The sequence below is a fragment of the Atractosteus spatula genome, chromosome 11, assembly GCF_055471065.1.
Source record: "Atractosteus spatula isolate fAtrSpa1 chromosome 11, fAtrSpa1.hap1, whole genome shotgun sequence".
NCBI classification, from domain to species: Eukaryota; Metazoa; Chordata; class Actinopteri; order Semionotiformes; family Lepisosteidae; genus Atractosteus; species Atractosteus spatula.
In genome coordinates this window covers 49475960-49502696 of record NC_142716.1, presented here as the reverse complement: position 1 = coordinate 49502696, position 26737 = coordinate 49475960, and the positions used below count along the sequence as shown (strand labels likewise).

At 50.6% G+C, this 26737-nt stretch overlaps 1 protein-coding gene across 1 annotated transcript; it reads right to left on the bottom strand.

Moving 5' to 3' along the window:
- Nucleotides 1-903: 903 nt before the first annotated feature.
- On the bottom strand, nt 904-26474 carry ern1 (endoplasmic reticulum to nucleus signaling 1). The gene is made up of 22 exons (XM_088927499.1): nt 26234-26474; nt 18110-18230; nt 16502-16535; nt 15937-16009; nt 15446-15518; nt 14342-14464; nt 13790-13891; nt 12542-12803; nt 11830-11908; nt 10340-10508; nt 9777-9892; nt 8981-9169; nt 7849-8107; nt 7224-7314; nt 6296-6485; nt 5040-5139; nt 4727-4926; nt 3846-3993; nt 3459-3586; nt 3120-3243; nt 2966-3033; nt 904-2720 (listed from the first exon to the last, which is right to left on the bottom strand). The coding sequence occupies exons 1-22, from the start codon at nt 26309-26311 to the stop codon at nt 2514-2516; spliced, it is 2934 nt and encodes a 977-aa protein (XP_088783625.1). The 5' UTR covers nt 26312-26474; the 3' UTR covers nt 904-2513.
- Between the last annotated feature and the right edge of the window lie 263 nt (nt 26475-26737).

Sequence of the window (26737 nt, the reverse complement as noted above, 5' to 3'; positions counted from 1 at the left end):
TCCCGGCAGTTTTCACGGACTCACAGACGGGCGAGGCTGCGGAACCGACTCGCAGGGCGGGCGGCGCCTTTTAAGTTTCGATTCTACTGAACAGAAACTTCAGGATGTCGACAGTGAAAAGCTCTCGGAAGCCTGCGATCGGATTCCCGAGCTTCGTGCCACAGCAAGACAGTATTCCATTTTCACGCCAATATTCTGGTTTCGTATAGGCAAACAAGTAAATTTGTCCCTTTCAATAGAAAAGCGCTAACTCATCCTGCACTCGCCAACCCTGCAGTTTTTAAATGATGAAACCCTCGGTAAAGTAAAAGAAATTTGTCACCACCGACTCCTAAAATGACTCCTGTTAAACTCGGTGTGTTAGAAGTGCGTTTACCGCAACACTGGACAGACATCGCGGGTGACCGGTACCGGCAAGTGCGTTTGCCGAATTTAATTCTAATGCGAATATTAATCGCTATATGCATAAATCATATAAATGAAAACGTTATTGCACGCAAGAAGTAAACTGTGTACTTACCGCTGTTTCCTTCATCTGTGACGCACAGAGTCGGGGCTTTCTGGGCGAAGGAGTGACGTCACAGAAGAACCCGAATCCCTCGGGTGTTACTGTATTTGCATTATAATAGTAATAATAATCATCATCCGATTCTGCTAAATAAACGTTATCCTACTTACAACGCTCTGGTAACTTTTTAACCATACTCGCTATATCAAGTATTTTTTTTGGCCCATGTCCCCACTACAGAAAAAAGTTGAACAACGCCTTTTCATACATTGCCGACTACTGTTCTTTCCATCAGTCACAGGCAGGCTATTTTGATAAAAACTAGAATGGGGAAAAAAAAATCAACTTGCAACGGCTTATCTAGAAGTAACTCGTGAAAAATTCGATTACACACGTTGGAATATACTGATTGTTTATTTGGCATCTCAATTTCAACATCAGGCCTGCAGATGACCGACAATAAGAAAAAAGAAAGTATAAATTAGCTCCAAAAAAAAACCACAGAAGACCGCGGGAATGAAATATTCTTTAGCTTCCCCTTAAATAAATAACTTACATGTTCTTTTTCAAAAGCAGTGATTAAAAACAATTTTTAGAAAACAAATTAGCATAAAACCACTGGAGAGATGCATTAGGCTGGTGCCCTTTCCTCCTGCCCAGTCTGCTGAAGTGGAATATTTGGTACGGATTTTAGCATCAGGAATGAAAATACATACATGTGTAGCGATGCTTTTTAATTTTAATGCTGCAACATTTCATCCGTCTTCAGTCTGACAAAGCCCACTGGGTTCCAGAGCCCTCCTCTCTCTCCCCTTCTACAGGCGCCCGGCGATTCCTGAACTAGCGAGTTCGAGTCCACACACGGCTCCGCTCCCTGCACGGGACGGCGAGGGCATCCTGGAGACCCCGCGGCTCGGACGGACGAGGGGAGGTCTCCACCGGAGTGGAGCAGGGGACGAGTGGGACCGGTGCAAATCCGTGGAAGAGACGGGGGAAAGTCCCTGCTTTCCTCCCCAGCCTGGCGTGCTGGCGTGATCCGATCAGGACGAAAGTGGCACTCTTGCCAGGCAAACCGCCGAGGAGAAACCGGCTCATTTCCACCACGGTCTCGGGCCACGCGTCCGTCACCCCCTGCCCAGCCTGCAGGGCGGGCCTGAGCCGAGCCCCGAGTCGCAGGACATCTCAAACACGTCGCCTGTCTCTTCACCTGCTCTGGTGGGCTCAACGCGGTCCACACCACCTGAAGGTGCAGACCCACATGACTGCGCTATGGGTGGGGGGCCACGCCAGAGAAAGTAGATCAGGCTTCCCGACCGTCAGACTCCTGCCAGGGTCTGTCTGCTGTATACTGGACATATGACACAAACCCCTGCAGACTTAAGGGTTACAGGCCCAAATAGCTGTGAAAATATTCTTGGAAAGGAGCGAATGAGATTGCTATGCAAACATAGGATGGGCACGGAAATCATGGCAAGATTAACACCCGATGGCAAACGTGAACATTGAACATGACTCAGATCTGAACATCTCAGCACTTCCGTTAGTGCAAAGGTGCACCGTCCACATCCGACACAGCAGACCCCTCGAGAAACACTGCAGATCGCGATGGGTTCTCGTCCAGGGACAGCAGGTGGCAGGTCGCAGTACGAAATGGAGAACAACGGCATTTGGGTCAAAGCGATTCCCTTCCCCCATTGGGGGCGATAAAGAGGCCATCTGGACTCTGCAGTACTTTATATGATAAAAAAAGCAATCTCCGGCCTCCAGTTCTTCCGTTTTGCTTTGCCGTGTTTTCCCCGAGACCTCCGCAGGTCCGGTCCAGTCTTGCTGCAGAGCCAGAACCAGCAGGCGGGTCTGTCCAGACCAGTCCAGAGCGGCGCTGCTCATGAGCTGAAGGCACTTGGGTGATGGCGGGGGGGGGACACGGGTCTGGTGTGCGGACTGCGCCGGGGGAGAGCCAGCCCTGGAATGTATCGCGAGGGGTCAGGCGAACCCTCCCCACCCCTCAGCGCTCACAGGGCGGCGCCGGTGCCGCCGGGCCCGGGGGGGGGTAGTAGGGCAGAAAGGGGCGCTCGTGCGCACAGGTCCGCATGGCCAGGTAGGTGTGCAGCAGCAGGTGGGGGAAGCGGGAGGTGAAGTACGACACAAAGGCCTCCGGGATGGAGCCCAGGGTCTCCTGGACGTCCGCAGGCAGCTCCCTGTAGTGGTGCTTCTGTTTGAGGCAAGCCACACAAAACCACAGACTGAAACAAAGCGGCTTTTTGTAGAACTCCAGTCAGCCCAGTACCTGCACTGGAGCACTTTACTTCAGAGTAAAGAACATGTTAAAACACCCTTTCATGAGCCCTGACAACGATATTTTCATGCCGTGAACTTTTAAAAGTGCAACGTGTGTGAATATCTCCCTGCCCCCACCACCACCCGAAGGCTGAAGCCGTGACGAACACAAGCGCTCACCTTATTTCTCATGGCACGGAGGAGATCCCTCACTGATCCCCCTTTGTACGATCGGAATTTTCGGAGATCTACAAAACGAACACATGTGATCAGAGAATGGTTGCAAAACCGGACAGGAAGGAGGAAAATCACTTATCGTTGGGTTTGCCAGTACCTGTCTGCAGCGGGACAGTGATGTGCTCCCTCCAGTCACCCCTCACCACGCTCCTGCCTCCCCTCTCCAGCTGCCTCACTATCGGCCCATCCAGCGGCTCCTTTTCAATCCGGTCGCTGACGTCCTGGGAAAGAACGGCACAGCACTGCCTCAGCGCAGGACAGAGGAGGCCGCGTGCAGCCCGCCAGCTCCACGCCGGCCAGCCAACCCCGACCACACACACGCTCCCTACACACCGCCTCTGAGGTGCGTTTCCAAAACCGAAATGAGCCCCCCCCCCCCCCCCCACACACACACACATCATCAGGACCAGAAGGCTAAATAAACAGGGCTAGACACCTGGAAAAACTGCAGCTGTTTCTCCAGGTTCCAGAAAAAGGGGTGTTTCAACACGCTTTCGGCCATCGGCCTCTTCTGTGGCTCCATGCTGATCATCTGGACTATCAGGTCAGAGGCAACTGCGTCTTCTGCAACAGAGCGGAGAGCAGTTACTGCAACGGAGCCCTCGCAGCATCCGAGACACGCCAGTTGAAAAGCAGCTTAAAAACGTGGCTTGGCTTGTTCAGGAATGCCACGTTGCAGGATATTTTTTCTGCTAGTATTTGCTTGCAGTACGGCACACCTTTTAAATTACATCGCCATCAGAAGGGGGGTGTGGCGCCGCACAGGGCTCGACACCACGTGAAAAAACCCGCGGTCCTGTGGGCAGCGCGCGCATGCTCTCACCGTGCTTGTCCGGCTGCAGCCAGTCCAGGCTGCAGGCGCCCAGGGAGATATTGGCTTGCCGCTGCAGGGACTTGCCAAAGGGGTGGCTGCCTTCCGACACCACATAGTAGAACACGCAGCCGGCGGAGAAGATGTCCACGGCACACGTCTGCAAAGGCACAGAGTCAGCGGGGGTCGCGGCGGGGCTCGTGCACAGGCTCAGACACAACACCGCCGCCCGCTGGGTACAGACAGGACAAGGACATTCTTGCTTATTTAAGCCGTAAGCACCAGTTCTACACTCCGCAACACCCTTCCTCAAGACGCCAGGCTGGTTTTCACAGAGCGCGGGGAAAACGCTCACCTCTAACTACCCATTCCTCCAGACTCACTAAAGCACACTTTCCCTGCATTTGAATTCTAGTGGCTCCACCTAGTGGCCTGACTGTCACTAACAAATATCTGGAGCTGTGCACTGGCAGGCTCTGGAAGTGCTGCTGTATAAAACACTCAGAGGCTGGATACAGCTGACCAGCGACTAAAAAAAACAAACAAAAAACCAGAGTTCTCGGGTGTGCAGACATGAGGGACACATCATTTCCATTTAAAGATGGAAGCTGAAGGCACGTCTTCCTACCCCAACCAGTAATAAAAGTTAACACTCATCACAAAGAGTCTGCAGGAGCACTTCTGCCCATCAGAGTGCTGCCAGGTCCAGCAGTGCCCTAGAAAACATACCGTTCTCAACCACCGCATGCAGCCACTTGCTGTTCATTTGATTTTCTGACATACCCGGCGCCCTGCAGGGGTCCCAGCGCCTGCGGAACAGCAGCGAGGCCCTGGAGACCCCGAAGACCAGACAGCAGACAGCTGACGCTGCCGGGGCTCTTGTCCACACTCACCGGGTTGTCCTTGCTGTCCTCGCTCAGCAGCTCGGGCGCGATCCACCCCTCGGTGCCTGGCACCCCCGACCTGCGGCTGAAGCTGTGCCTGCCCACCGCCAACTTCTTGCACAGCCCGAAGTCCGAGATCATGGCCTTGACGCGCCCGTGGGCGTTGGGCATGGAAACCAGGATGTTGTGCGGCTTCAGGTCTCTGTGCACTGGGGAGGGGAGGAGGGGGCAGAGAACAGGCAGATCAATCAGGAAGGGCATCAGACACAACCTACTAAGAACGCTTGTCGACTCTGTGCAAGGACTGACGAGTATGCCTTACCGATGCTGAGAGAGTGCAGGTGGGCCAGGCCGGACATGGTCTGCTGCAGCAGCGTCACTGGCTCCAGGCCGTGGCGGTCGAAGTCCTTCTGCTCCACATACTGTGAAATGACACACACACACACACACACACACACGAGTCACTCCTGAGAGCTGCTGGTAACCCTGATACAAAGCTCCAATGAGTTCACACACCTTCCCTGCTGAATAACAGAAATGATTTAGTGGAGTCACCTTAGCGTTCATGAGACACTAATTTGTCCCTGGGCAGTAATTACAGCATCAGTCTGCCATTCATAAATTCATTGATTCACGCCAGTGTCTTAGCCATGAACGTATGAGGATTAATGTGTGCCGAAGGGCCATCAGGGACATAGAAGGACTGTTTCCAAAATCTCATTTAAAATGCTAGCAAATAATATTCAGCACTTACACCTTCAACTGTTCTCACCCTTAAGGTCCTGATTTTCCAGTGTTTTTAAAAGCTTCACTAATGAGCAGGACCACGATAAAAATTAAGTTATCTTTTTGTCCTGGCTTACTTATGAACGCTATATTTAAAGACTAAACAAACAAAATCAAGATTCACAGATTTTGTTTCAAGCAAAAACAAACACATAAGAATATAATATGGATTCCAAACCAGAGAAGGTCACTGGGTTTCATTGGTATTCTTCTCATCAATAGCAATTATTAATAGCAAATAAACTAATTGAGGCTTCATGTATGTTATGAAGCAATCAACTTTGTGTATAATACTTAATTCCTTACACTCATATAGCACTTTTCTGGACCCTCCACTCAAAGTGTTTTATGGGTAATGGGGACTCCCCTCCACCACCCTCAGTGGGCAGCTCCACCTGGATGATGCGCCAGTCCTCTCACCTCACACCAGTTCTCAGTGGGGAGGAGAGCAGAGTGATGAAGCCAGTTCAGAGATGGGGATTATAAGGAGGTCATGATGGGTAAATCAAGACCAATGGTAACTTTGGCCAGGACACCAGGGTAACATCCCTACTCTTTTCAAGGCACAATGTGTGAAAGCTGTGTCAACGATCCAAATACGAACATCTGCAGAACAGAACTGGTTTGTCTTAACCAGCAATGCCTCATGTTTGCCTTGTGTAAATCCTTGACAGACTTTGGTAAATCAGGGCCTTTAGGTGAAGTGTGGATATTTTCATCAGTATCCCACACTGGGCTTTTCGGCACCGCACAGACCCCCCCCAGACACGCGGGCCGCAGGGCTATCGGTACCTCCTGCAGGGTGGCAGCGCACAGCTCGAGGGCGATGTACTGGAACTGCCGGTCCTTCTCCGTGCAGAAGTAGCGGATAACGTTGGGGTGCTCGTCGGACTCCCGGAGCAGCTGCACCTCCCGGTCCGCGAAGCTGAAGCACTCGGGCAGGATCCTCTTCACCGCCACCGCGCGGTCATCGAACCGGCCCCTAGGAGGGAGACGGGACAGCCGTGCTTCAGTGCTCCCTGCCCTCCTCTTGGAGGCTTAAGCGACAGACGGAGAGCTGCCAGGAGATTTGATTCAGACCCCTCAAGACAATATTCTTAAAAACTGAACTGGGCAAATATTTCTCACCACTAAAAACTACGCCCTGGTACCTGGTGTGCTGGTCCAGGCTTAAACCTTGTGCACCAGGTTAAAGCGACAAGTGGAGCTATGAAGCCCAGAAGAGAACTGAAAACACCTGCACTGATACTATGAGGAAAGGGGTCACTCACTCTGCAGCCCTGCAGCACAATGCACTGAGCTGCTGTGAGGTTTCAGGACCTCATCACATCAATCAGCATGTTCCAAAAACAGATCTATTTACCCTGCAGATGGACTCTAGGAGAGAGTCTTAAAGGAGCAATAGCCAACCTTTTTGTAACTTTAACTTTGTTGACTTGTACAAGGCAAACACTCAGACAACAATCAAAAATCCCGTCTGTAGAACGTGGAAGTGGATTTAAAACCACGAACAGGAGGCACTACTTTACCCCCTTACAGTGGGAGAGAGGAACAAGCTGCCCACTCATACTGTTGAAGCCAATACCCTGGCTTTATTCATGAAAGCTCCTGCCATCAAATAGCTTGTAGTAACCAATGAGTGGGGTGGGCTGAATCCGAGTAGCCTCCGCTCGCGTGAACCGTCTTCTGTTCCTAATCAGCCTCTCGGAGTCACGCTTACTTGTAGACGACAGTTCCCTCTGCCCCGTGGCCCAGCACGTCTCTGGGATTAAACGTAATGTTCCCCACCCGGACGGCATTCGATTCTTCGTCTAATGAGAAGGTGGGAAAAAGCAGAAAAACAAAACTGGTCACGCACCCCAATCCCTGCTCTGCTTCGGCGCAGACGGGTGAATGCTGAGCCTTTTATAAAGAGGGGTTTTACTGCAAAAAAACAAATCAAACGGCACCAGCATGCTTTTAGCGAACAAACGGCGATGCAACCTTTAATGTCAAGAGCATGGAAATATCATTAAGTTCATTACCTTAAAAAAACAAGAGAGTGACCTCATAGCTCAAGCCATGCAAATCTTACAAACATCAAATTCACTTAGCGTGCATAATGTTAAAATGAGTGTAGAGGGAGAAAGCTTCGAGGGAGCAAGCCTGCTTCTGCTTCTTTTTAAGAGATCTTTCACAGCCCGACATGCTTCTTTGCAGTTTCGTGGCCTAAAGTGGGGACCCCACTCCCTCAGCAGCCGCAGGGGCTGAGCCCCAAGGGCTCTGTCAGAGAGGCTGCTCCCTGCAGGAGCCCCGGAAGGACAGAGGTGTCCGAGGCTGAGGGCCAGGCGGAAAGAGAGACCCACCTCCCTCCTCGCGCTCGGTGGCGGAGCCGCCCATCTCGCCAGCGGACAGGTTGGAGTGGTTGGAGGCGCGAGGGCTGGCGCAGGGGCTGCTGTTGCTAGAGCTCTCGCCTCGCGCCCGGGCCCCGTCCAGGAAGTCCGCGTCCTGGGGCAGGTCGGGTGGCGGCTGGAACAGCGGCTGCTGCTTCTTCAGCAGCTCGATCTTCTCCTCCAGCTGCTTCTGGAACTGCTGGTGCTGCAGCTGCTGCTGCCTCTGGAAGCTCTGTTGCGCACACACACAGGATCATCGGTAATCACACACGCACAGAGAGAGAGGACCATCGATAGTCACACACACAGATCATAAGTAATCAAACACAGATAATCAGTAATCACACAACCACCAACACACTTTATCCAGGTCAGGGTTGCGGGGGAGCTGGAGCCTATCCCAGCAGCAGGAGGCGCAAGGCAGGGTACACCCTGGACAGGACGCCAGTCCATCGCAGATCATTCACACATCAGCACAGAAATCAGCCGGAGAACAACATAGAACGGAAAGTATCTAGCTGGAGCACAATCTTTAAAATTCTAAGTGATAAAAGATGAGAGAAGGGCTACAAACGAGAGAAGGTCATTGGGCCCATCTAGCTTGTCTGGTTGCTAGCTGAAGCCGATACCCTGGGTTCTTTCAAGAAGCAGCTGGATGAGATCCTGGGGACAATTTGCTCATAACTACCCCTCATAAGGGGCTTGGCGGGCCAAATGGCCTGCTCTCTTCTGTAGCCTTTCTTAGGGTCTGAGCAGCTAATTGACCTGATCTCATCCAACCTTTCCTTGACAGCAGTCTACGTGTCAGCCCCTACAATAAAGATGGATGGCTTGTTCCAGACCCCCGCAACAATGTAAAGAAGTGCCTCCTGCTGCGTTTGTCATCCTGTGAGATGATGAAACACAACTGCCAAACAGACAATCCAAGCAATAAATACTTATGTAGCAGATACTCAAACTGCCTTAAGAAAAAAAAACAAAACTCATGGGCATAAATCACCTATTTCTAACTAACCTTATTTTAATACCTTTGCTGCTGTTGGCAGGTCTGCAAACAGACTGAGATTAGTGCCACTTTAAAAAAAAAATGAGTTACGAACAGCACCTTAGGGTAGGTGATGACGAAGGCCACCCAGCCAGCCAAGAGGAAGGTGCTGAAGATGATGGTGGCCATGTCCTTCAGCATGGAGTCCACCGGGGCCTCGGGGCGGCCAGGCTGCCTGCCATACATCTCCTGGACGGAGGTGACCGGGGGCCTGGGGGCAGGCTCTTCCACGTCCACGTCACGCACCTGCTGCTCACACACAGACACGCGCGCACACACACACCAGTGAGGAGAGCGCTGCAGGTGTGCGCCGCTGCCGGCACGAGGAAGCTGAAGAGCCTCAGCTAGACTCCCAGCTGCCAGCACAGGAGCCGGTCTAGTGGGAAACACCACACCAGCACCAGCAGGGAAAAGATTCACAGAAATTGAAGGGGGAAACCAGGGGGGTCCCAATGAGAGGGAAACTCTGCAGCAGAGTAACAGAGGAGTAACAGCACGCAGCCCCACGGACACCACTGCACCCCAGAACCGAATACGGGGTCTACTCCATGTGCTGGGACAAGCAGAGACCTCAGTGCCCCCCTTTTGTCTTGTAAGCAGGTCTGATTTTTAGTGCTAGCCGGAGGTTTGGGGGCCACAACTCCCCACCCCAACTGCTCTTAGCGTAAACCGCCTGAGCGATTGCGACCGAAGGATCCAGGAACACAGACAGTGCCCACACCTGGAGCATTTTCCTGCTGAAGTCGAACACCTCGATTTACCCCACCAGCGTCTTTTTTTTGTTAAACATTCCAGAGTACAGAAGACTGGTCACCAGTGCGACAGACTGGCACCCCGAGCTCCCTGAGCCCCTCACCTCCTCGAAGTTCTTCTCCGTGCCAGGCGGAATGACGTTGCCATGGTGACGAGGGAGGCTGTCCGGGAACTTCTCCAGGATGGTGGTGTGGGCGGCGGGGGGGGTCTCGTGGTGACCTGGTGTGGGAGGACAGGACAGGCCGTCAGCACCCAACACAAGCAGCTTTCCCACGCTGGCACAAGATCAGGGGGGCAAGACTTCGAAAACATTTTGATTCTGCTCGTCTCATTCTCTCCTTCCTCGCACTGAATTATTTTCTGGGACAGCAATAGTGTTTTCTAAGGAAAATATTCTAACTAAAAGAATTTCCGAAAATCCTGCAAAAACTTATGTTTATAAGTTCAGATACTTTAGTGGGATATTGCAGGAGAAAATGTTCTTGCATATTAAGGAATTAAATCTGAAACCCTCAACACGATATTTAGCTGATGACTTAAAGAGCGAATTATTCCTGCAGCTGAACTAACATCTGGACAAGCCAAACTATCAGTTCTGCACCAATCCACAAGGGGGCAGCATAGAGACACCAGTAACATCAGTGCTGGGGGCTGTGTTCTCATTACCGATCAGCAGCAAATGGTTTCTCATGAAGTTGATCCTGTTCTTCTCCTTCGGAGAGCCAGCCGAGAATTTCACATCCGTGCTTGGGGTGATGACGCACTCCTTGTCCTCTGCGATCCTCGCGTTTGGGCTGTCAGGACCCTCCAGCAGGGGGAAAGTACTCCCTCTCGGCTGCAAGCAGAAACATCTGTCGGCCACAGCTGCACCAAGACACTGCAGGCTGCAGCCTGCTGCACGAGCCCAGACTGCGAGATGATTACCGAGAGCTATGCGCAGCACAACTCCCAAGGAGGGAACATAAAATTATAAACCTGCACTGCTGCACTGAGCTTTACTGATCAAAAACAAAAACACAATCCCGCATCCAGCCCACTGCGTGTACTTGTCCTGCTCGTGTCAACGAACAGGATTCTGAACATGGAGGAGAATGAAAAGCCATAATATTGGGAGACAATTCAAAACAATTACTACAAGCATTTTAAGCATATTGAGTGTAACAGACTTGCCTACCATTATTAACTAGCTTTTAATGTGCTGACAATATTGGTGACCTTGAACAGCCCATCAGGTGACCTCTCTCTCTCTCTCTCTTAAGCCCCACAAAGAGCCACTGACCCAGAACCGCAGAGAATCAGGCTGATAACCTGGAGGGAATCCCTGTGTCAAACACGGGTCAGCCTGACTGACACTGCCCTGATCGCTCCGGTGCTGCGGTTTTGTGTGCTGACAGATAACAAAAGATCCAATTCTCCTGCCTGCCAGTGCTCCCTTTGCTCATAATGACCATATTTACAGTAGGAAAACGTGCTACGCCATTGGCTATTCTGCAGCGGTGCTTCAGTAGTTCAGTGTTACTGAAACCGCACACACAGAGACACCGCCGGTGTTGGCCACGTTTGGGAATGAAGATACAACCCAATACTTCCATCAGCAACTGTTAATTCAAAACACTTCCAACACCTGCTGGTCTTTATGCAGCACATGAAGTACTTAACTTGGCAACGTGGGACACTGCTATTGATAATGTAACTCGGATTCTAAAACACTTCTTCCCTTCTTTCCTTTTTCTTACTCTGGATTTTTAAAGCTAAAATACTGTGTACATTGCATATCTCTGGAAGATATGCACGTGGCCTGTTTTAACTGTTCTCGTTGGCTCCCTTGGTGGTTTTGTGGTTTAAATTTAAAAAAAAGTTTTAAAAATATTTCAAAAGATCAGATCTATCTGTTTTCAAATCTTGTGAGAGCATAAGAGAAGGAGCGGACCACAGCAGGAAGCCTACTGCTGAAATAAACTAGTTTCAAAGTAAGCTTTTGACATGTGTGGTCTGGTAGATTTAAAAAAAAAAACAGGATGAAAAAGTCAGCATTATTTAGTTTGCCTCGTTTCTCACAGGGGCCCTGATAACACAGGCCAGAGGCTGTGCATCCCTGGCCACACCGCCAACCACACCCCCCAGCCACAGTCCCTCGCCCAGGCTGCCCCACTCACCACCACCGTGACTCCATCATGCACCAGCGAAGGGGAGGCATACAGGCTGGTGGAATACTTGCCCACGTAAAGCGTCGCCCTAGAAAATAACAGCCCCAGACGAGTCAAGTCAGTCAGCGAAATCAACACAGGAAAACCACAGCCAGAACAATCAGCCCGTAAGCCAGTGTGTCAGCACATTCCACCCCCAGCCTGTCCTCAGACACCTTTCACATTAAGGATTCTCTTTAATTCTGCAGAGCGTGCAAACAGGAAGAAAACAGCTAAAACATAGCTCTGTCAATTTATTTTTCACCTGCGGTCCAACATGTCTGGCCTAGTAAAAAAAAAAGAGTACAAAATAAAAACTAAAACAGCTCAGGCATTTGAGAGATGGGGCCCTAAATGGACTCTTTACAAGTAAAAAAAAACAACAAAAAAAACAAAACTTGCACAAAAAGGTACAGATGCACTACATACGTTAGAATCTGTATCCCTCTTCTGAAAGGGTTAAAAAAAAATCACAGATGTAGAGTTCGCTCGGGCACGGTAATTGAAAGGTGCAAAACGTGATCATTTCTGAACGCTGGAGTGGGCCTCTTTGATGAGGTGTACTGATTATGCGTCTCGACAGAACATCAAACCCCAAACACCGGCACCGGAGGCTGCAGGATTCGGTGGGAAAGCCCGTGGTTCTGCGCCAGGCAGGGCGTCTCCACCCCGGCCCCCTTACATCAGCTTGTTCTTGTGCTTGTTCTCCTTGGGGAAGGGGTACTTCCACTGGGTGATGCGCCCCACTTCGCCGGACATGAAGGTGAGGTAGCGCAGCGTCTCCACGGCGACGTTGGTGTGTGGCACCTTGCGCAGGCCCTCGCGCTGCCAGATGTACACGGCCACCGCCGGCGAGTTGTAGTTCTGCATCCAGAGCACGTCCCCGGACTCGCTGTCCACCGTCACCACCAGCCCGTCCCCGTTGGACACGAAGTGAGCCATCTCTGCAGAGACAGACAGCACGCGAGTTACGACTGCACGACGAGACGCCGCGCGCCCAGGAAGGGGACTGTAAAGGAATTCTTTCAGGGACTCGGGGTCCTGCAGGGTTTGGAAGGGAATGATTTTAATTCCTTACACTTATATAGCACTTTTCTGGACCCTCCACTTAAAGCGCTTTACAGGTAATGGGGATCCCCTCCACCAGCACCAGTGTGCAGCCCCACCTGGATGATGTGACAGCTGCCAGATTGCGCCAGTCCGCTCCCCACACACCAGCTCTCAGTTGGGAGGAGAGCAGAGTGATGAAGCCAGTTCAGAGATGGGGATTATTAGGAGGCCATGATTGCTAAAGGCCAATGTAAAATTTGGCCAGGTGTTTCTTGTCGAGAAACGCACTGAGATTTTTAATGACTACGGAGGATCAGGACTTCAGTTTTACGTCTCATTTGAGGGACGGTGCCCCGTCACTATACTGGGGCATTAGGACCAGCACAGACTGCAAGGTGAGCACACCCTACTGGCCCCACTAACACCACTTCCAGCAGCAACCTTAGCTTTCCCAGGAGTCTCCCATCCAGGTACTGGCCAAGCTCACACTTGCTGAGCTTCAGTGGGCTGCCAGCTGTGATATGCCTGCCGGAAGGGAACTTTTCATGAGCCCAGAAAATGGGTGTAGGACACAGTTCTGGAGAACGCCATGACACAACAGCAGAGCCATATAAACAGGCAACTGTGGACACTCGCAGCTCAGATGAAACAAAAAAGAGATCAGAGGAGCACAGTCTCCGTCCAGGTGCAGGACTGCAGACAGTGTCATCGTGATGCCAGTTTTTCAACTGCTGGAGACGGCAGTTTTCACCTGATTACTTAGAAATCGTCTCACTCCCTGACACAGCAGCTACAAACCGCAGTCTCTTACAAGGGCCCCGTGAGCGAATATGCATCAGGATTTAACACTCGACACTTGCGGCGACGCGTGCTCTCTTACTGTACTTGGTGTCCTCATCGGGCAGCGTAGAGGCGTAGTCGAAGTACGTGGCGTTCCAGCGCAGCTCGCGGCTCTTGGTGTCATACATGGTGATGGTGTACTCTGAGGGACAGAATTGCACAGCTGTGTTACACCCATTTCCATCAGGCGTGCAGCTTGAAGACGTGGAAACCCAAGGACGGCAGGTTAGTCAGAACAGCTTTCTCATTCCAGATCAGTGCTATTCACAGCTGGTTTGGAAAAAACACCAGCAGGATAACAGCGATTGCGAAAACCAGTTAATTCTACTTACTCATTGCTAGCTCAGGTGTGAACTAAATCCATTATCACAGGGAGGAACCACTGACATTTTCCTTCTTTTGAATTTTGATATGCAGGGATGTCAAGCTATTCACAACAATTTGATTTCTCACTTGGACCATGTTTTTTTAAAAAAATTCTTAGCTGTACATGCTGAAGGGGAAAGCCCTTTTTGCAGCGGAACCAGATGAGATTCCATTTCCTACGCTGCTGTCTGTGGCTTGCAGCGCCCCGGCAGATGTGGGGGGTTACCTGTGCGGCCCAGGTAGAGCAGAGAGGAGGAGGGACAGAGGGTCTCGGCGAAGGAGGAGGTCAGGGTCTGCTGCTTCTCTCCAGTCAGCATGTCAACTACGTACCACAGGTCCTGCTTCTTACCTGGACAATGACACACACCGGGCGTTAACATGTTACCTGGAGAATTACACACATGTACAAGGTCTTATCACAAGTCGCATTTAAACAGTTTTTGCGGATTCCCTACATATGCAGAGTCCTACGTTTGGGAAGGTAGTGTTCACTGCATCTTGATGACTGGCAGGAGAGGAGATCTGATTGAGTCTGGGATTAAGCCCCAGCTCTGAACCCTAAACATTACAGCTCACGCCTGCGACAGAACGGCCATGCAGACAAGACTAACAACGCAGCACCAGGAGCAAAACCATTTTAGAGATCCCAAAAGCAGTCCATTTAAACACACGCAACACTGGCTTGTAATTATCGCCTGTCCAGGCCATTTCACCCCTTGCAAATCCTGTCTCCTTCTCACAGGCACATGCAGGAACTCAAGTCCATTGCTGCCTTGCTTGTTAATCTCCGGCCGCGAAGCCGATCTGTACCGGGGATTCACCTCTGGCCTAACCAGGTACCCTGCTGCACAGGAGCTCACAGCTGGGCCATTGTGTCCCGGCTCTTCCCAGCGGTGTCATGTTAGCACAGGAACAAAGGGACCCTTATCCCAAGGAAGGGCAGAGCCGATAGCTAACAAGGAGGGCTCTGCACCGCGCCCCTCTGCAAGGGCTGTCTCGAGTCTTCTCTTTTTTGCTTTAGAGGAGATCATTTTCCTTGCAAACACAAATTTTCCCCAAAAAAAATCACCAGAGACTTTCGGCAGCCACGTCTTTCACAGCCTCTACAGAACGAACGCGATTCACAGCTTCGACCCCCGACAGTCCAGTGCGTGGCGCGGATTGTCATAGGCAGAATCTGGAAGGGCTCCGTGCATCACCTCCTCCCCCAAATGTGCGATTCAATTTACCATTCTCAAAATAAAATTTAATGTGATGCCAGGATCCCAGCAATACGGTAGCGACTCAGTGTGAACTCCCGTGCACGGGACAGCGGTTGTGCGGACCCTACCCATGTAGAGAATCCCATCCGAGCTGCGGCACGGCGAAGCTTGCACCAATTCAGGGATCGTGAAAGGCAGTTTCTGCAACACGGGAAAGAGGGAGACAGCTCTTGAAAATGGGCACTGAGGATGTCTTACAAACACGATGCCCGACACGTAATGCATTGTGCGCAGCTAGATGAGGCATGATCACCTCTCCTTCAGCTGAACGTCATTCGATACACACATCATGTTTCAGTTACAGGACATGTATTCAGGACTATACAAGTTTTTCAAGTTGATGTTGAACAGAAAGCCACTTTGCTTCAGGCAGTAACGTTTGACATAATTGCTGGAAGTTTCCTTCCTTACTGCACAAATTCTGATGGGCAACAAAGACTAACTCCCCTCCCCCCTCTCTCCCTAAGCTACAGAAAGTCTTGCTTTGGAGCCGGCCCCGACGGGCTGGCGGTCTGGAGCTCGCTCTTTACTGTACGGTCGCTCCGAACACTGCCCTCACCGTCAGCCCCTCGCTGTTCTTGCCCCCCAGAGAGTACAAGCTGCCGTCGTTGGGGTCCGGCAGGAACGCTGGCCTGCAGCAACAACAACAAAAAATAAAATCTCCATTAGCCCGATGCTTTCACCGACATGTGCAGGTTTCAGTGGAGGGCAGCACAGGGAGCCGTGTGGCTGAAAGTGGGAGGCAGATGCTGGGTGTCTGAAACAGCGAGAAACAGACGGGTCCTGAAGAGCTTTCTGGAGCCCGATCAGCGACCCAGTTGACCACACCAGCTTCCTGCCAGCGCACAAGGAGTCGTTGAGGTGATCCTCCTGGGACTGGAGGAGAAAGAGGGGAGCCAGGGTGTGTGGTGGCTGTGGGGAGGGTGTCTATCTGCTGTGTTTGTACAGCCACGGGCAGGGCTTGGGGATTAGAGCAAGGGTGTGAGAACCGGCATCACAATCAACACATCGCTCACAAAAAAAACATACAAGCCGGCTGTTACAATAGCAGGACCTTCATAAGAGAGCTGACACACCTGAACAATATTCGTTCAAAATAATAAAAAAAATTTGGAGAAACTCACTCTGCCACATGTGTTGGAACTTGAAGCACAGGATCTGCAAGACGGAGGAAGAGCATCAGTACCCTCACCATGGTAAATTGGACTCAAGCATGACCTGTAACAAATGCCCTGAGAAGGAAAACGCCCGGCGTCCAACAACCCCTCTAGGAATCGACGGCAGAGGGCGATTCCCAGAATGGTGTGTTGGAAGGTGGCCAGTTTGGGGCGGAGCAGTGGCTCTGTGGCTCAGGATCTGCGCCTGTGGCTGGAAGGCTGCCAGTTCGTATCCCACGGCCGGCAGAGGAATCCTACTCCGTTGGGCCCCTGAGCAAGGCCCTTAACCCCAACTGCTCCAGGGGCGCTGTATAAATGGCTGACCCTGCGCTCTGACCCCAAGCTTCTCTCCCTGTCTGTGTGTCTTGTGGAGAGCAAGCTGGGGTAAGCGAAAAGACAAATTCCTAATGCAAGAAATTGTATAGGGCCAATAAAGTGATCTTATATTATCCAAAAAAGCCTGCATGAAGAAACGCTAAAAAAACGCCCCTTTCGTTGGACCCCTTCCCCTAACACCCGATGCAAGAAGAGACTTTGCTGAATTCAGTGTGAACTCCTGGTCTGCAAACACAGTTGGGGAAAAGCGATAAGGCAGGTTACTGCGGCAGTAACGCTCCTTCACTATGCAGCGCACGTTCCGGGAAAGTCAACAGCCGAGGGCTGGGGTCACACTAACGGGAACTGGTAAAAGCTGCAGAGGCCTTGCAAAGGACAGTCTGCTGGCAGGCGCGCTGCAGGTCCTGGAAACAGGGCAGGAACACAGTGTGCTACAAGAGAGACGTTACCGCAACCTCCCCAGCATGAATGAAGTGACAGAGGCGGGACAGATATGCGACGAAACCAGTCTGTCTGGCATGCCCAACTGCTTTATGCAAATGGCTGCTCCGAGCTCGGGTGCGCGCAGGACGAGCGACAGACGCTATTAGGGTCAAGACAATTTCTCGGATTTCCGCGCAAGCCCGCCCTCTGCTAAACCAGGGCCGTGTCTCATCAGTCAGCAGTTCTGGGTGCCTGCTGGGGGGTTTGAGACAGATCCAGCGCATCGCAATGTAATGGTCTGCTCCACGTGGCTGGTGTGTGCCCGGCCCCTGTTTTGCTGCTGGAAATGTCAGTGATGTCACTGCCAGGTGACGCACCCACACTCCCCTCCCCCAGCTGCACTTGTCCTTGACTCCCCGCTATTCCTGCTGCCGGGCTCCCTGTGGGTTAATAATTGACAAGGATAAGGCATCGGCTTTGCCCCTGGTGTGGAGCAGCAGCATAGCGACACAGCACAGGAAGATCCAGCACCCAACCCCACGCCAGCAGCGGGTGAACCCACATGTTTTGATGCTGAGGTTATCTTGCACCATCTTACATTTCTCTGCGGTTTTAAAGAGAACGACAAAGGGGAGTGCCGCATGTCCTAATTTACACTCTTCCAGGCAACAGTATCAGTGCCTTATCTGACTGCCTTGTAGTCAAATAAGACTGCCTACAGAGCATCCGACCAAAGTGCCCAGCTTTTCCCTGCAACCGACGTTCCCTGGAAAACCCTGCAGCTGCATGATGTCAAGGAGCTTCCGTCTCTCATACCTTCCTTCAAGGTCCACTTGATAGCTCCCGACCTCCTGCTGACCGCGTGCAGATTCCCATCGAGTGTGGACACAAAGAGCAGGGTTTCAGGCATCAGGACGGTGTTGGCGCCACTGGATCCCTGCAAGGCAGGAATCGCACATCACAAACTACAGGAGCCCGGAGAAAGACCCCCTGCTCCATTCGGTGGGTCACGACTTCTGTCAGGGAAAAGAATAAAACTCAAAAGCTGTTACTATCATTTATAATATTAAGAGAAATCCTCTCTCTGCTGGTATGGTTTTGAAATGGTAGCTCACAGCCATGCAAACTTGTGAAATCTCATTTACTGCTTTTGTGCCATTTTTAATGAAACACCTAGAGCAGAGCGTTCCCAGAGCTGCAGAGGGAGAGAGAGAGAAAACCACCTGGAAGGTGAGGCTTCACCCAGACCGTTGACAAATCCTGGTTGTTATTTTAATCTTATTTGCTCTAGGAACAGCTAACACATTCATCAGCAAAGAGCCTTTAACAGAGCTGTTCTGCAAACAGTCCTTAAGGAGCTCTGTTTATGAATGGGGCCATGTGATACAATGCATGTATTTGAACAAAGGACAATGCACTGGTGCAGAAGCAAAACACGATTTTTGGCATCTCCTGCACAGCATACACAGGACTACAACATGTCAAGCAGCACAGCTCTTCGGGTTTACACACAGGTGGCGCAGATCTGTGTGACACAGAGTCGTTGAAGAAGTACCAGCAGGGACACGCGAAGCTCTACTCCTGAATGCCAGGGCTGTGCGGATCTCCCCAGAGCAGGAAAAGACCAGCTGGCACACAGTGTCCATGGCAGAGGCCAGAAAATACAGCTCAGCCCCCACCCCAGCCCCTCACATCACAGGACCTGCGGGGCACCATAAGGCAAGCCCAGGGCGAGCCAGCACGACACCCACCTGACGATTCCAGGCTCTGTTCGCGGGAACCAACGCCCCGACCCACCCAGCCATTCTCTAACCACTTCTTCCAGTCCAGGGTTGTGGGGGAGCCGGAGCCTGTCCCAGCAAGCATCGGGCAGGACACGCCCTGAGTGGGACGCCAGTCCATCGCAGGGTGGATGGACACAAACACGCACACGCTCGCACCAGGGCCAGTGTTTCCAGAGGCCAATTAACCCACCAGTATGTCTCTGGACTTGGGGAGGAAGCCCACACAAACACGGGAGAACATACAAACTCCACACAGACGGCACCGCAGGAACTGAACCCCGGGCCCCAGTGCTGCAAGGCAGCAATGTTAACCCCTCCACCTCCATGCCACCACTGTGCTTCTAACTGCACTTAATTCTATTACATCACCAGCATGGGGTCATGCAAAACAGCACAGCAAAGAGTTGTCAATCACTACATGCACAGTATAATAACTTGCATTTAGAAGCTGGCTCCATGTACAATATCCCCCAGCAAATTGAAAAGTCATCGCTTTAGTTCTGATGATTAAAGAATGGATTTATCCATATTTAATTAATTAATGCCAATTTTCCCAAAAGCCATTGTAAGTAAAATGCCCACCTATATAAATGGAGACAAAAGTCACTTAAGCTTAAAAGCTTCGGGCCTAATTAGCGGCAATACTAATGCATTAGCAATGATAAATTGGGCAACACAGGAGTACAGTGACTAACGCTTTGCCATGGTCACACGCAAAACAAGGAAAATTACATGGAAGGCTCTTGTGAAAACATGCGCCGATTCGAGGATTGCAAGCTGCTGGAACACACCTTGCAATCCACACACAAATCCTTGAGGATCTATTAAGGCCATCAGAACACTGCCCTGCCATTCAAAAACATGCATCAGAACATTTCCTAAAGCAAAATAAGACGCACCTCATACTGCCTAGGTTTTAAAGCTGCAGTGCTGGTCCAGTGGTGGTGTTTGTGTGCTCATGGGCTGTGCATCTGGGCTGTTATTGTTCTTTTTCAGCGAACACTAATCTCCCAGCAACACCTGCATCGCTCCAGTCAATACACACAGCTGAAGAAATTCCCACTTCATCTCCAATATCTGTACAGTCTTCTGCAGACTTCCGCAGTACACTTTTATTGTACCTTAAACAGTTTTAACTCTATGGCAATGCCAAAATTGGCATTTTATCATTAACCCTTGCAAACCAAGGGTTTACAGATATCACCTAAAAGTTTGCAGCTTTTGGTATTTAATCTTGCACAATGCCTGCCTTTAAATTGTGATTAAAGCTCTTGTTCTAATCTCCCTTTCCCCTAATTAGGATAAAAGAATTAAACGGCATCCTGCATGTTAGACATGTTTTACAAACCGATAAAATTTTAAGCGCCAACTGTAGTGTTATGGTATGATATTCTGAAATATCTGTCAGCAGATCTCTTGCACAACATGCGGTGAAAATAAGTAAGAGCGCCAAGACATGCTGCAGGATAAATGAGGTTACTGGAAGAGTGAAATGCAGGCCAAACAAGTTCAAAAGTGAGTGCTGTCACCTGTCAGCCAGCAGCCAGGTGTTCCAGTGACAAATTAGGCTGCAAATTAGCAACTCAAACAAGACACAAACTAAAGTGGAGCCAACCTTGTTTCACAATTGTCAGGTTCTTGTCTTTTTTACTAGACAGCTGAAGAGGCTCACAGTATTAAACACAGAAAACCTCAAGCTGAATCTGATCTGCAAGGACTCATTTTACATTGGTCAAATATTTATTCAGTTATGCATTTAAATGAATAAATATTCATCTGATGTACAGCAATCAAACTGAAATGGGTAGAAAATAAGTGAATCGTTTATAAAATGCTGTTTCCCATTAGGGCACTTTGTGCTACTGCAGTGAATAAATGAAAAGCTATTAATATAATCTTATCTCTGCATTTTCACGATAGCGAAGTTAGCCTCTCGTGACAGTCATAGGTACACAGGATTTCCCCCTATCGCTATGTTGAGCTGAGCAAATGGTTTAAATAATACTTCTGCTAAGCGAGCCTCTTAATATCAGATTTACACTTGAGTTAAGAACAAAACACTCTACTGTACACCGAACACCACAAGAATACACTGGGTCTTTACAGCAAAACATCTGTAAGTGTGGGCTAATTAGTTATGAAATTAAACATAACTATTTGCTTCCCACTCTGCAGTGCATCCTTCTTCTCTTCTGCTCCTTGGCAATGACGAGCTTAATAATGACCCCACTACAGTTAATCCAATAAACTGCAGTGTGGTGGCTCTGTGGCTCAGGATCTGTGCCTGTGGCTGGAAGGTTGCCAGTTCGTATCCCGCGGCCGGCAGAGAAATCCTACTCCGTTGGGCCCCTGAGCAAGGCCCTTAACCCCAACTGCTCCAGGGGCGCTGTATAAATGGCTGACCCTGCGCTCTGACCCCAAGCTTCTCTCCCTGTCTGTGTGTCTTGTGGAGAGCAAGTTAGAGTCTGCAAAAAGACATACCTAATACTGGAACTGTATACGGCCAATAAAGTGATCTTATAATTAAAGGAGGACAAAACGGACCTACTTCTGTGCCATTACAATGCTACACTGTGTGCGACATTCAGAGCCCCACTTTGTCTTTACAAAGCAAATAGACGCCACTGTTGCAGCCCATATATATTTTAACCGCATGTCTGCAAACATCTTGAACACTAAGCCTTTTGTATTGAAGAGCTTAAGAGAATGAGATTAGCACAGTGTCAGACAGGAGTGCTAACAAAAAAAAAAGTACTTAGGAGAAGACAAAAGCAAACGGGTTTCAAGTTCTGTTTTAATCAGGTGCGTCAAAAAGGAGGGGAAAGAAATTTTCAGAAGTGTGTCATTTCACCAGAACCTGAACCAGACAGCTTTCGATTCTGCATTTAAAATTCCTCTACAAAGACAAGGCAGTGACCAGGTCTGTTCATAGCTACACCGCAGGCACCTGCAAGCCAATGTCAAGGGCTCCCATAGAGTTTTAGGGTCACAACAGGTTCAGGAGCAAGAAGACATTCAGCTGACTGACTCAGGGGAACACCCAGCGTGTTGGGACAGAACTGGAGCATTAACTGGGCCTTCTGTCTAATCACTGGATTGCCTCACTCGATCTGTCACTGCGGTGAAGGACCTCACTGTACGCCACTGTGAAACACAGGGTAAACAAGACTTAGAGCATCACAGCTGACAGTACCTGCCAGTTTCAGGAACAAAAACCCTCTCCAGATGGAACTAAGCACGGCCTCAGAAATAGCTCTGAAACCCCGTTCATCCGTTTGCCCAGTTTCGTTGTGCACACGCCTCCCCAGTAGAAACCTATTTCTTCTTTGTAAAGCTCCTCTTTTTCAGCAGAGATAGGGTGAGCGTGAAGATATGCATCAGTTAAGGTAACGACATAACTGCTTTCCTGCGTAAAGGTTCGAAGCATTAGACACTTTGCCAAAAAAAACTGCCTTCCTCAAAACAGACTTCTTCCTGACATGAACGAGGAAGTTGTTTTAGAAAAACTCATGCGCAGCAAACTGCCTCAATGCACAGTTACTGTGAACAAAACCAGCTAGGAAGACCATCTACACACACACACAAACGATAAACATCACCACACAGCCCTCGGGACTATCAGTCAGATTATTGGGGAAACAATGCTGTTGACTTTTCTATAAATGTTGTTCTAAAAAAATGATCTTTCCTTACACAGACAATGTTTTGATACTTAAAATCACTGCAGGAATAACATTTGTTACTGACGGGCTATACATGTTTTGCTTCTTAGTAAAACGCAGCGCACCAGATAAACGTGACTGATCAGGAGGAGCAGTTCCAGTGCAAGGCGGGTTTAACGGTGGAGTCTTCTAGGGTTAACTGTAGTTAAGCCTCCATAAAGGGCTTGTTTTGCAGGGTGACACTCAGCAGCTGTGGGCGGGCTGGACAAACACCAGGAGGGAGTAGCCACATTTAGAGATTACCTCCTCCTCAAATTGCTGCCTGTTTGCATTAAGTAAGGACCTGAACACTGTTTACAGTTTCTCCTGCAAGCAGCAGGACACCCCCCCAGCTTCCCTCTGTAAATAAACAGGGAGCCACACACTCCTGCTCAGGAGCTCCACATGGCCAGAGGCCTCCAGCTGCCTGCACTGGTTTCACAACAGCGGCTGGAGGCAGCAGGAAGTGTAATTTTAGTACATGTGCTGCCAAAGCAAGGCAGCCAGGCCATGTGCTCAGGCGGAGCCGCGGCCTGTGCCTGGTGAGCCTTCAGCAGACGAGACAGAGCCGACAGTAGCCGAGCGTGGGCCCACACGGAGAACGCAGGTCTGAACCCATCTACCCGTCTCTTTAACGCAAGGATCCCAGGCCACCGGCTTGGACTGCATGACTTGACTTGGCTCGTTTCAGCCTCCCACAAGCCTCCCCGTAAAGACGTGCCTCCCTATTTCCCCAGATTTTAAATGCTCCAGCCCTTACTTAACGCGTGTATTCAATATAAAACGCTGATCCACCGGCCAATCACAGGTTGCAGACCGGGCTCTTAACAGCGAGCTGGCTCTGGGCCAGAAGTTCTTGCTATGACACGCAAGAGGCTGCCATCTGGAAGCGGGTTTGTGATCCGTGACTGATGGGAGACTTGCAGTTTTGCCGTTACCCAAGCCTCAGCTCGTAAAAACTGAAGTGATATTACTGCACTAACACCACTGTCCTTATCTATGCTTTTGCTGTCCTTCATAACATACCAGGAATTATGAAGTGAAAGTCACCCCCTGAACACAGGAGTAAAATAACATGTTAAATACTGCTGTTGTTAAAATAACATTAATAATCCTTAATATAATTGTTTCTTTACATTTGTTAGCCGAAAACAAATTAAAAATGGACCCAAACATCAAACAGGCACTCACTTAGGTGAAACTGTTTCCTGCCAAAGGGGCCAGTGAAGCAAAAACAGAAAGTACAAACAAGGAAAACCGTCGGCGCTCTCTGGAAAATGTGCCTTGAGTCAGTGGCTGTTCTTCAGAAACCAGGGGGAACTCCCAGCCCCTGCTCTGAACCAGGGGGTCTCCATCGGGTCCCCCCAGAAACTCAGTGCCCATACAGTGATTCTTACACTGCGCAGTATGTTGTGGTACATTGTTTACCAATCAGGTTTACACATACATGAGCTTAAGGACTCAGCTGCAATGAAAAGGGCTGTATGTATGTTCTTACACACTTTCTGAATTGTTACAGTATCAACAGAACAGTTCTGGCAAAACGTTGGTGTTGTGATGTACATAGTACATCATCATGCATTGGTGGAAATATGTCAATCCCCTTATTCTAAACAAAATAAATAAGGTTGAGAAGGAGCCGGGTCTTCAGCAGGGCGAGAAGACACTGTGCCCACTGTGTGGAGCCGGGTCTTCAGCAGGGCGAGAAGACACTGTGTGGAGCCTGGTCTTCAGCAGGGTGAGAAGACACTGTGTGGAGCCTGGTCTTCAGCAGGGTGAGAAGACACTGTGCTCACTGTAGGAGCCTGGTCTTCAGCAGGGTGAGAAGACACTGTGCCCACTGTGTGGAGCCTGGTCTTCAGCAGGGCGAGAAGACACTGTGCCCACTGTGTGGAGCCTGGTCTTCAGCAGGGCGAGAAGACACTGTGCCCACTGTGTGGAGCCTGGTCTTCAGCAGGGCGAGAAGACACTGTGCCCACTGTGTGGAGCCTGGTCTTCAGCAGGGCGAGAAGACACTGTGCCCACTGTGTGGAGCCTGGTCTTCAGCAGGGTGAGAAGACACTGTGCTCACTGTGTGGAGCCTGGTCTTCAGCAGGGTGAGAAGACATTGTGCTCACTGTGTGGAGCCTGGTCTTCAGCAGGGTGAGAAGACACTGTGCTCACTGTGTGGAGCCTGGTCTTCAGCAGGGTGAGAAGACACTGTGCCCACTGTGTGGAGCCTGGTCTTCAGCAGGGTGAGAAGACACTGTGTGGAGCCTGGTCTTCAGCAGGGTGAGAAGGCTTGAATCAGCAGATCTCAGATTAAGAGCTGAACTACACTCATGTAATAAGACCTTAAGACAAGATGGAACTTGACAGTAACACATGTGCAGGGGAATATTAAAATCACCAGAATCCAGTGCCACTTATAAAGGGCAGGAGTCTCATGGAGGAGCAGAGTGTGTTTACCAAGCTTGTGGACCACAGACGTCTGGACAAACACAAACCTGCCTAGCAGACAGACTGCCCAGTACGGAGTCGCAGAAATCTAATCTTGACAAAATAAAGGCATCAATTATACAGTTTAAGCCAGAAAAGGGACCTTGACCTTGTTTCTAACATGGGCTTTGAAAGACAACAAAACACCAGACTTGAACACTAAGGTCCGCAACAGCACGACACGTTTCCAGCGCGCCGGTACCGATGAACGGACCGGCTGGACCTGATGGGTCCGGGTGTGTACTGGCACTGTCAATACTCCGATAAAAGCACAAGACCGGCGGTCAGTCTTAGCTCCTGCAGAGCCTGTTGCTTGTGCGTTCGTACCATATGGTACCATAACACGCAGGCATGTCTGGGAAAAACAGCAACGAAAAAGACGACAGTGCTGGCACTGGCCATTCACCTAGACTTCACCTAGAGTGATCCTCAGCCCATCGACCCCACAGCCCACCCGGGGGTGTCCGGTTTCACAATAGATTCCTGAAAAGAGTCCGGGTTGCAAAACCCGAGACTCTGAAGCCGACAGTACAGAAGAGGGCAACTAGTACCAGCAAAGCGCCGGCTGCGATCACTGCGAACAGCCACAAACTAAAATCCTTTGAAAAGTTTATTTCGAAGCAAGCAGAGGGAACCTCACGTGAAACAAAATGAACTGCAGTCGCGCTTACACTGTGTCAAAGTTACGTCTTTCACCACCGCACTCCCGTCTCTCCCTCCCACCCAAACAACTGGAGACGAACTCATTCCTGCTCCCAGCTCCCAGACGACCTGCATCCACGCTTCGTGTCCACAGCCTGTGAATCTGGAGAAGTATGAAGTCCCGGAGCGCCGGGCTGTCCTCCCCGGACCGGGAGAGCCTCCCAGACCCGGGTCTCGGCAGCAGAGCCGGCTGCGCTCCGGGCTCCTCCGAACCGAACCGCCCGCGGCCTCCCCGCCCCGGATAGCACCGGCAGCCGGGCCGGCCCGGTACTCACCGCCTGCCGGAGGACCCCGCACAGCAACATGACAACACAGCACAGCAGAGCCGGGCTCCCGCACCGCCTGCGGCCCATCCTTCCCGAAGAAAAACAACAATAACAACCGGGGCGCTCGCTTTCACACAGTCAGCCGGCCGGCGGAACCGTTGGGGAAGCGCAGCGCTAGCAGAGACGGTGCCGACGAGCCCGCCGTGGATAAACAGTCTCCTCCATTAGCGTCTCCTACTCCGACTCTTCCTGTGCCCCCCCCCCCCTCCTTGTGGTACACCCCTGGCGTGACGTCACTGTCGACGCCACCAGGGGGTGTGGCTAAAGATCGCCCCTCGCATGGCGCTGCTGTCTCGACGTTCAGTTCAGTTCATTATCACATGCACAAGTGCAATGAAATGCTGCTTATTTGCATGTTTGCTCCAATACACAGACATTAAAGGAATCGCCAAAAACATAAACACAGAACAGCAGCAGCAACAACAACAGGTTAAATAACATACAACTTAAAAC

Coding starts and splice junctions, on each gene's coding strand:
- ern1 (XM_088927499.1), bottom strand. CDS start 26,311: ATGGGCCGCAGGCGGTGCGGGAGCCCGGCTCTGCTGTGCTGTGTTGTC. Junction 16,010..16,501: donor GTTCCAACACATGTGGCAGA/GTGAGTTTCTCC, acceptor TTGTTGCTGCAG/GCCAGCGTTCCTGCCGGACC. Junction 15,519..15,936: donor AGAACAGCGAGGGGCTGACG/GTGAGGGCAGTG, acceptor CCCGTGTTGCAG/AAACTGCCTTTCACGATCCC.